This window comes from Oncorhynchus keta, chromosome 22 (assembly GCF_023373465.1).
Source record: "Oncorhynchus keta strain PuntledgeMale-10-30-2019 chromosome 22, Oket_V2, whole genome shotgun sequence".
NCBI lineage: Eukaryota > Metazoa > Chordata > Actinopteri > Salmoniformes > Salmonidae > Oncorhynchus > Oncorhynchus keta.
This window is the reverse complement of record NC_068442.1, coordinates 36093533-36103482: the sequence shown is the minus strand read 5'-3', so window position 1 is coordinate 36103482 and position 9950 is coordinate 36093533. Positions and strand designations below refer to the sequence as shown.

Here is a 9950-nt window from a genome sequence, read left to right as displayed (position 1 = left end):
ACTCTATGGTGGTGAAATTACAAGATTATGTTATACTGTTATTGCATGGTTGTTTTATGTAACAGAATAGAGTTATGATGCCTTAGGTGATAAACCTAACAAGCCAGATTCCATTCATGTGAGGGAGATTGCTCCGGTCTGACTGGACTGTACCAGGGTGAGATGGCTTGGGAGGAACCTCGTTTTCAGGGCCAAATCCTGGTTTCCTTACAATGAGAACAGTCTTCACAGCAGATACTGTTATCAATTTATTTAATAGCAAATGCTATCTGGCTGGGGGAAAGTCCTTTCTCATATATTAAGTCTCACCTACCTAAGACCTACTTTCCTTATTAATAAGTGAATAAAGAAATTACTTTAAGTATAACTCTTACTTGTGTGATATGTTTGTCTCTCCTCATTTGAGAATAAAGAAATAACCACAATTCTTTGCATTCTCTCAACCAGAATGCTTTCCCAAAAGTCTTGAAGGAGATCCCACATATGCTGAGCACATGTTGGCTGCATTTCCTTCACTCTTTGGTCCAACTCATCCCAAACAATCTCATTTGGGTTGAGATCAGGTGATTGTAGAGGCCAGGTCATCTGATGCAGCACTCCATTCTCCTTTGTCAAATATCCCTTACAAAGCCTGGAGGTACGTTTTGGGTCATTGTCCTGTTGAAAATGATAGTCCCACTAAGCTCAAACCAGATGGGATGGCGTATCGCTGCAGAATGCTGTGGTAGCCATGCTGGTTAAGTGTGCCTTGAATTCTAAATAAATCACTGACAGTGATCACACCTCCTCCTCCATGCTTCACGGTAGGAACCATACATACAGAGATCATCCATTCACCTACTCTGCGTCTCACAAATACACGGCAATGTCTATTGCTCCTGTGTCTTGGCCCAAGCAAGTCATCTTCTAATTGGTGTCCTTTAGTAGTGGTTTCTTTGCAGTAAATCGAGCCACGAGCCCTTCTTACATCAGATGTCAAAGTGCTGTACAGAAACCCAGCCTAAAACCACAAACAGCAAATAATGCAGGTGTAGAAGCACGGTGGCTAGGAAAACCCCCCTAGAAAGGCCAGAACCAAGGAAGAAACCTAGAGGAACCAGGCTCTGAGGGGTAGCCAGTCCTCTTCTGGCTGTGCCAGGTGAAGATAACAGAACCTGGCCAAGATGTTCATAGATGACCAGCAGGGTGAGATAAGTGGTTGTAGAGGGTGCAACAGGTCAGCACCTGAGGAGTAAATGTCAGTTGGCTTTTCATAGCTGATCATTCAGAGTATCTCTACCGCTCCTGCGGTCTCTAGAGTTGAAAACAGCAGTCAAGCAAGCACCAGGACTGTCTACTAAAGTTGATTCAGCTGCAGATCAGGGCACCACCAGTACAGACCTAGCTCAGGAATACAGGGTACAGGGATTGGACTGCTGAGGACAAGTCATATTCTCTGATGAATCCCCTTTCCGATTGTTTGGGGCATCCGGAAAAAAGCTTGTCCGGAGAAGACAAGGTGAACGCTACCATCAGTCCTGTGTCATGCCAACAGTAAAGCATCCTGAGACCATTAATGTGTGGGGTTGCTTCTCAGGCAAGGGAGTGGGCTCACTCACAATTTTGCCTAAGAACACAGCCATGGTACCAACACATCCTCTGAGAGGAACTTCTCCCCACCAACCAGCCAGGAACAGTTGTGACGAACAATGCCTTTTCCAGCATGATGGAGCACATTGCCATAAATCAATTGTGATAACTAAGTGACTCGGGAAACAAAACATCAATATTTTGGGTCCATGGCCAGGAAACTCCCCAGACCTTAATCCCATTGAGCACTTGTAGTCAACCCTCAAGAGGCAGGTGGACAAACAAACCCACAAACTCTGACAAACTCCCAAGCATTGATTACGCAAGAATGGGCTGCCATCAGTCAGGATGTGGTCCAGAAGTTCATTGACAGCATGCCAGGTCGGATTGCAGAGGTCTTGAAAAAGGATCAACACTGCAAATATTGACTCTATGCATCAACTTCATGTAATTGTCAATAAAAGCCTGACACTTATGAAATGCTTGTTATTATACTCCAGTATTCCATAGTAACATCTGACAAAAATATCCAGAGACACTGAAGCAGCGGAAATGAATGCGTCATTCTCAACTTTTGGCCACGACTGTACATGTCAGTGGCAAGGAAGACGGAAAACAAAATTCCAATGGTGATATTTATTATCAAAACACCTTATAGAGCAAAGGCAATGAAGTGAAGCATCACAGGTAAAATATAAAGAAATTTAAATTTGGTCACAAATTATGCAGGGACGAGAACTAACTAAAAATACACTTGCGCAGTTACAATTGCCTAAAAAACAATGTGGAAAGGTCGATACAGGGCGGCAAATATGAGGGCCACAATGACACTGGACGATTACGCATTTCTGTCGATTCTGACATCGATCTCTCTTCCATTCAGCCTGTAGCCATTCATGGTGCGACAGGCTCTCTCTGCAGTCTCCGGGTTGTCAAAGCGAACCACGCCACAGCCCTTGGACTTGCCATTCTCCATCTTGATGTCAGCATATTGGACAATACCTACAGTTGAAAGCACATTGAAGCTGTTAGCCAAAATATTTTTGGCTGAAGTGCCAATTGAATTTTGGGTCAGAAAGGTAATGACACCATGGAAGTCTAATGAACTTAAACATTCCATTTGCATGCCTCTCAATTCTGTCAAATTACATTTTTGCTAAGTTTGTGGGAAGTCCACACATTAATGAAATTAGTGGATTATGTTCTTACCGCATGTATTGAAGTTATCCTTCAGCATTTTCCAGGTGAAGTCAAAGGGCAGCTACAAAGAGTCAAATCAATAACTTTACAATGGTCTGTGTTGAATACAACCTTCAAAATGAGTCTGAATAAAATCAATATTCTGAATACACGCCAACAACACATTTGGGGACAGTTGATCATTATTTATATAAAAGCTTACATTTCTGACAAAGATCTGGCAGCCCTTCCTGGCATTGGCTCCAGGACCTCCGGCCCCCCCAAAGCCATTTCCTCCAAAGCCCCCACGCTCCATCTCAGCTGGCCGGTCAAACTGGCCACCAACACCGACAGCGCCCATGCGGTCCATGGTGGAGCCCATGCGGTCAAGCCCGGCGGCCGGGAAGCGGTCGATGCCGGCAGACCCCATGCGGTCAAAGTTGGTTCCCATCCTCTCCATGCGGTCCGCCATGCCCATGGGAGAGGCGAAGTCCAGGCCAGCAGGCATACGTTCCAAACTGGACGGGCCTAGGCGGTCAAACCCAGCTGGGCCCAGGCGGTCCACACTGGAGCTCATACGGTCCAGCCCAGAACCAAGCCTGTCCATACTGGGCCCCAGCCGGTCCAGCCCAGAGCCCATTCTGTCAAAGCCAGACCCACCGAGCCTGTCCAGATCAGACACGCGGTCCATCCTCTCCATCCCCATGCGCTCCATTCCACCCAGACGGTCCATTCCACCACCCAAGCGATCCATGCCAGAGCTCATGCGGTCCATTCCCAGTGAGCTACCTGTAAGTCAAGGAAAAACAACTAGTGAGACATTTCAGGTCCTGTGAGAAATCAGCGTCAGACGTGTTAGGAAGAATTGCGCAAATCCTAAAAGTACTAACCCATTCCTCTTTCAAAGGATTCTCCAAAATTATTGCGAGACATGCCCATATCATTTCGACCAAACTCCCGGTCAAAAGAACCACCAAGCCCACGGTCCATCTCTGACAACACAAGAGACTAAACTATTAGAAGACAAACTAATGTTTCACGAACACGTGAATCTGTAGTGTGAATTTAATTTCCTTACCATTCATCCTGCCCATTCCAGATGGTCCAAAACGCTCCATGTTGTTCATTCCACCAAAGTTATCCATGCCTGGGAGAAAATTATGGCAAGAGAGTTAAATCTACAATATAGTGTATTAGAGAAGGGCAAGAAAAACACGATGGAAAAATATGTTCAACTATACCCATTCAATGGACGCAGTACAAAAAGTACATACCTCCCATTCTACCCATGCCACCACCAAAGCCCATGCCATCCATGCCTACAAACCAAACAAACAGTGAGTGACTGAACTAAGCCAAATGAAAAGTCCACTGCAAGGATCACAAAGACAGCTCCATACCCCCAGGTCCCATGTTGCCCATTCCTCCACCTCCTCTGTTCAGTGCGGTGGCGTCAATGGGTTGGCCACCAGGCCCAAGTCCCAGCCCGATGCCACTGAGGCCACCTGAGGGAAAATAAATGGACGATTGAAAGAAACACAACAGACCCTTCTATTGAAGATTTTGTGCAAGCTAGCCTTGAACATACTCAAAATGTGTTGGACAGACTTCTCTTTACATTTCGGGGGGGGGGTTGTACATACGGGGTAGTGCTGGTGGTCTCTCAGGTGGTGCAAAGTCTCCTTTTGGCAAGGACTTCTCATCCTGAAATATCCAACAAGTATCAGTTAAAATACATTTGAAAATGTGTAGAAGGAATAAAACACTTGTTAATATTAGTGTGCACACACTAATATGATTCTCACCAGCTTGACATGCATGACCCGGTTGAAAAGCAGTTGACCGTTGAACATACTGACGGCTTGGACAGCTTCAATAGGCATGTCAAAGGTGACGGTGCCCATGCCCCTGCTATTCCCATCTTTGTCCTCCAGGATGTCAGTGCGCACCACCACACCTGCCATGCCAAACACCTCCTTCAGCTTCTTCCAGCCAACCTTGTAGTCCAGCTGGACACAAAACAGTGTTAATTTGGTTAAAATACTTGCAATATCATAATTTTAAATGATAACAAAAACGATGTATTTTGGGCATACTGGACTACAATCAACTTACATTAGCTACAAAGACAGTGCTTCCAATCTTGCCAGCCTGCAGCCCGTGGATGATCTCATTGGGGATGTTGGAGTTGTTCATGAGACTGGGGGGGATGATGACCATGGGTGGGGCGCCCGGTCCCGGGCCCATGCGGTCCATGCGGTCCATGTTCATTCGCTCCATATTCATGCGATCCATGCCCATGTTCATTCCACCATGGCCACCGGGGGGTCCACCACCACCCTGGGACCTGTGGGCGTCCCTCTGGGCAATCACACCATCTGGGTCCTGAGGAAGAGAGACATGGACAACATCACTAAACAGGGAAAAAAGGCTTAGTGGTAGATTTCTGTTCTTCTGGTGGTAACAAGTACCAGTAGCATCTTAAAAACAGACTGCTCACCTCTTTGACCTTTAGGGGCCGCCCATTCAGGTTGTGCTTGTTGACCTTCTCGACAGCCTTCTTCATCAGTTCCTCAGTCCTGAACTCAACAACCCTGTTCACACAAACATCGTGATGAACACCAGGAACTTAGAATAACCTTCAGACACCTATTAGAATCAAGACAGAATGACAAAAATACTTACGCGCAACCCTTGGTTGATTGAAGACCACACAGCAGCATCATTGAAGTAGAAAAACAACATTCAAGTTAGTAATCAGTTGTGGCACTGTAGAGAACAATGGTATTCAGGGGGCTGAATTACTCTTATGAAAGGGCCAAACACATTCTACTCACTTGTATGGCCATAGCCTTGAACAGTCAGTTACTCTTCCAAAATTATTAGACCGCTTAAAAGCTGGTCACCAGACAATATAGCAAATACAGAGGTTGTCTGGTGAATCTAAACCCTTAACATTGTGTACAAAGGCAGAAGTCCCAGACAAAATGCACTCCTTTGAAGCAAATATCTGTTCCACAAAAACATGGGCTCAAATCTATTACATGTAACAGCCATGTTACAACCTCTTGGGGGGTTGGGCCCCATTTTAGATTATGTCCCAGATGAACACATCCACAGCAAAAGGGGACTTTCCCAGCTACTGCAATCACATGGAATTGGCTACAGAAACCCGAATTCCCAATCAGACACCAAGATGACCTCTTTCAGTGCCACAGACTGCACCATGTTCTGTCCAGTGTCACCCACTTGACACGTTCATCAAAACTCATCCAGGTTTGAACATCCCCCACAATGAAAGAAAAGATAACTCAAGCTGACAAACACAGGTTCGTCTATTGCACTTACCCTCGATTTGCCTTCTCCGTCCATTAAGTGTTCCACGTACGTTACCTCACCCACTACAAATCAGATTCCAGACGACACACACCAGGGGAGAGAAGCCGAGAAAACAATGGGGGTTTAGAGCAGACAAGCGGTTGGTGACCGTGAGCTCGGCCTGCTACTCCAGAGCCTCCCCCCAGCACCTCAATTCTGGTACAGGTCTACAAAAGACAAGCTCTTACTGGATCTAAAAATGACTTCTTAGCCTGTCCTTGTAGAGTCCCCAAACACCAAGAGCAATAGATTGAAGAGAACAATCGTCAAATAGCTAACAACATCTAAATCGGATGAGTTATCATAAAGGAACCATTTTCGAAGTGAGGATAAAGTTGACAGAATGACAGTTACGTTTGCCGAGTCATTTGAAACCATGAGTCCACCCTTCCAAAATACATGTTCCTTGTTAAATGTATTTGGAACCACTGACTGATACAACTGTTCGGACGCACCTTTGAACATAAACTACACTAAAAACTAAATTGTACCAACTCAACTAACGCCAATGTCTGAAGAACATTGACATTTTTGGAAAGCTGTACAGACATTGGACCTGGAGAGGCACAGTGTCCAAATGTGTTTTTAACTAACAGAGGGACAACCACGGCTAATTCCAGCAAATGAGTGTGCCATAAATGGACAGGAACCAATCCTCAGCTGAAACAAGGACAGCCGTGAGAAGCTGCTTCATTTTGTAGACCTGTACCCCAAGAAATCCCAAGCACACATATGTAATTGGTACAACATGGAGATCTGCGGAAACGACAAACCTAAAAAAGAGAATGCAATTTAACGCCACATTCAATTATTATATCCAAATACTAAAAACTGTTTCTGAAAGGCATTGGTAACCTCTCAGAACACCCATGCTTTATCATCATTAAAAGCAGGTGCTATTTATTACATTAGTGCTAACATATATTATAGCTTTGCCAAGCCATGTAAACCACCATTTAAAATTCGATAAACAGTACACCGTTCCCTTTGTTGCAGGACTCAATTTGAAGACAAAAAGAAGCCGAGGACAACTAGCCCATGCTGCAAATTAACATTAAATAGAACCAATTAAACATTTCTTATTTTGACATAATTTCCAAGAAAATGATAACGCAAAGAACATAAGACCAGCTTTAATAATTGTAGTATGGGCACCTGAGAGAAATTCAGTATGTCTCAAAGCAATGCGGACCCTTTTCCTTTTTCAGCTATATACACACACAAACCACAAGACCCAACACAACAGTGCAATTGATGGCCCATACACTATAAGCCATGTACTTAATTTGAAGACCTCCCTTTAGGTTGTATAGTCCCATTGTTCAAGCAAGTGTAGCGGCAGCGATCAAGGACTCCAAAATTAAGTACAAATTCATAATGCTATTCACAGCACTATAAAAAATGACTAGCCGAAGGCAGAAATCACAGAGAGAACTATTCTGAAATCTAAACCATCCAAGACTTAGGACACAGGCCAATCCATGGAAAGGCCACCCAGTCTGTATACCAAGAACCTCATAGTTATGAACTGCAACCTAGGCCCTTTATAGATTTGCCAGATGCCTTCCAGTGAACAAGGTGAAGTGGTTCAACACAAATGACCTGTTATGGGAGGTTTTATTAGCCTTTATGGACTCCATATATATAACGGATCTAACTTAACTTAACACCATACCTTTTTCTTTCATTAGGTCTTTGAGTGCCTGCCATTTCACATCATATGGAATGTTGCTGACAAACACACGGTATCTCTTTGATGGGTTTCCATAGGGTTCAAAGCGACCACCTCCACGCTTCTGGGGCCTTTCCTTCCTGACACTGGGTTCATGCTTGGCCTTGCCGTTAATTTCCCTTAGGGTAAAAAGAACGGGAAGTGATTAATGGAGTAACGATAATACGCCGGTCTGATGATGAAAAAAAGGTTAACGTCCACTAAACAAAAAAATACTTAGGCAAGTAAACGTTACATTTCTAGACTGCAGTACAAAAGTGCAACTCGTTGCAAATTACTAGCTAGCTTCGTTCTGCAACTAACTTTAGGCATGCATGTTAACGATTCGAACTTCTACTTTGTTTACAGATCGTTTAATATAGCTAAATGTTAACTAATACTAATGCTTAGTTACTGGACGAAGCTACACCAATCAAGAGTTTGGCTAAGACTAAGACTCCCATATTAGAAGCCAACTTGTATTAGCTAACGTTAACTTCCATTTCTCCCATTTTCACGCGATATATCATATAAAGGTAGCTAACTAACGTTATTCCGTATTTTGTGAATAGTTGACCAGTACACGATCTTAGTTAACCAAAATAGCAAGTGATGGCGTACTAAACAAAAAAATGGAGGGAGAGGACAGGTTAGGTAACGTTAGCAGACTAGCTAATTTGCTAATCTCATGCGGTGTGGTGGCACTGGTGCACGCACGTAACTCACATTGTGGCTAGCATAGCAAGAATAATCCATTGTTTAGCTATTTTAGTGATTAGCTAGGTAGGTATCAATTTAGCTGTTAACTTCTCAAAACAATACAGACTAAAAATACGAGAACTTGGCGAGTGGAAAATGTAAAGAAAGGTTACTAGGTAGCTAGCTGCCAGCCAAAAAAATAATGAAATAAATCAAAACGTTACCCCTGGCCTGGTTTCTCCGGAGCAGCGGCCTCGGTCGACATCTTCTTGCGCAGTTAGCTAATCCTGTTTCGTTACGGAATTAATAGGGGTCAATAGAATACCTCAACAACGCTGATAAAATATTGTCGAAATTTGACAGTGTTCCTTCACTTTAGCAGTATTGAATAAATAACCGTTTTAATTTATTTTTGGAGTGACGGGCTGCTAGTCAACAAGCTAACGTTGGTGAAATGGCGGATAAATTACACCCGTTTCAATTTATTCGCTGGGTTGCCAAGGAGAGTGAAGCATGCTGGGAATTTGGCTCTGGCGACCGCTCAGAATCAAAGTACAATTATATATATATTTTTTTTATTGAATATATATAAATCCGTTACCAGTTCGAAACATGGCAAAATGTTTCACAGTTTCAATTTGGTTTACATAGTTTTTTAAATTCATGGCAAAGAAACGGAGTTTCTAAACCCAGAGACAACATCACGAGACTTCCGAGAACGCGTTTGAAACAGACCAGGCCGGGGTTGTTGTTGTTGCTGTTCATTTGCTCGACATCTAAAAGGTATAACCTAGATTAGAGCCAATGTCTTAAGTAGTTGAACAGGTTACTACTCTAACCTTGGAAAAGTGGTAAACTGACAGGTTTTTCAAATTTTCGTCCAAAAACAACTTTACATAGGAGTGCCTTTGCTTTGACGGGATGCACATGCGCAGTTTGGTGCGATAGACCCGATGTTGTGTTTCTGCGCATGAGTTTAGCTAGCGTACTGGTACGTCCATGAAGGTCAAACGGTTTTAGGACACATACTTGCACATTCAGGATATGTAGCTAAGACACTGCAAGAATATGTTTTACCTTGAACTAATGCAAGCCTGAATCTGTTTGTGGCAAGCACATCCAGTAAACTGCAGTTTACCAAGATTAAAAAGAGTAGCCTAATAGAATAGACATCGGATTAAAAAAATAACTCACTTTGTTTTAACCACCTGCTGTACATATGCATCACTGATATAGCCTAGCAATGTAGGCCTACCAAATATTTGTGTAAGTAAACCTCATTGTTCTATTTGTGGGCCTGCTTCTGTTTTGTTAAACTTCAGTGCGGCTTGAAAAACGTATGTATTATGGCTTTACACCACTGCTATATTGTGGATAAAGAGTTACCTGTCAGTTACCTGTCTAAAAGAACACA

At 43.4% G+C, this 9950-nt stretch overlaps 1 protein-coding gene across 2 annotated transcripts; it reads right to left on the bottom strand.

Moving 5' to 3' along the window:
• Positions 1-2190: 2190 nt before the first annotated feature.
• On the bottom strand, positions 2191-9028 carry LOC118373931 (heterogeneous nuclear ribonucleoprotein M-like). 2 transcript variants are annotated; one of them, XM_035760248.2, is made up of 15 exons: positions 8761-9028; positions 7802-7977; positions 6097-6149; positions 5434-5441; positions 5249-5342; positions 4864-5133; positions 4554-4757; positions 4392-4452; positions 4149-4253; positions 4023-4067; positions 3827-3895; positions 3639-3740; positions 2972-3537; positions 2779-2830; positions 2191-2571 (listed from the first exon to the last, which is right to left on the bottom strand). In XM_035760248.2, exons 1-15 carry the CDS (start codon positions 8799-8801, stop codon positions 2408-2410), a joined length of 2010 nt encoding a protein of 669 aa, XP_035616141.2. In that variant the 5' UTR covers positions 8802-9028; the 3' UTR covers positions 2191-2407. The 2 variants fall into 2 exon arrangements, with proteins under 2 accessions (XP_035616141.2, XP_052331075.1); XM_052475115.1 differs by lacking the exon at positions 4023-4067 and having other exon boundaries at positions 5434-6149.
• Between the last annotated feature and the right edge of the window lie 922 nt (positions 9029-9950).

What these genes read in the sequence shown, in the direction of transcription:
- LOC118373931 (XM_035760248.2), bottom strand. Translation starts at nt 8,801, where the DNA reads ATGTCGACCGAGGCCGCTGCTCCGGAGAAACCAGGCCAGGG. An exon ending in GGGTCATGCATGTCAAGCTG is followed by an intron (nt 4,453 to 4,553) that starts GTGAGAATCATA and finishes TGGATATTTCAG; the next exon opens with GATGAGAAGTCCTTGCCAAA. An exon ending in GCCAGATCTTTGTCAGAAAT is followed by an intron (nt 2,831 to 2,971) that starts GTAAGCTTTTAT and finishes GACTCTTTGTAG; the next exon opens with CTGCCCTTTGACTTCACCTG.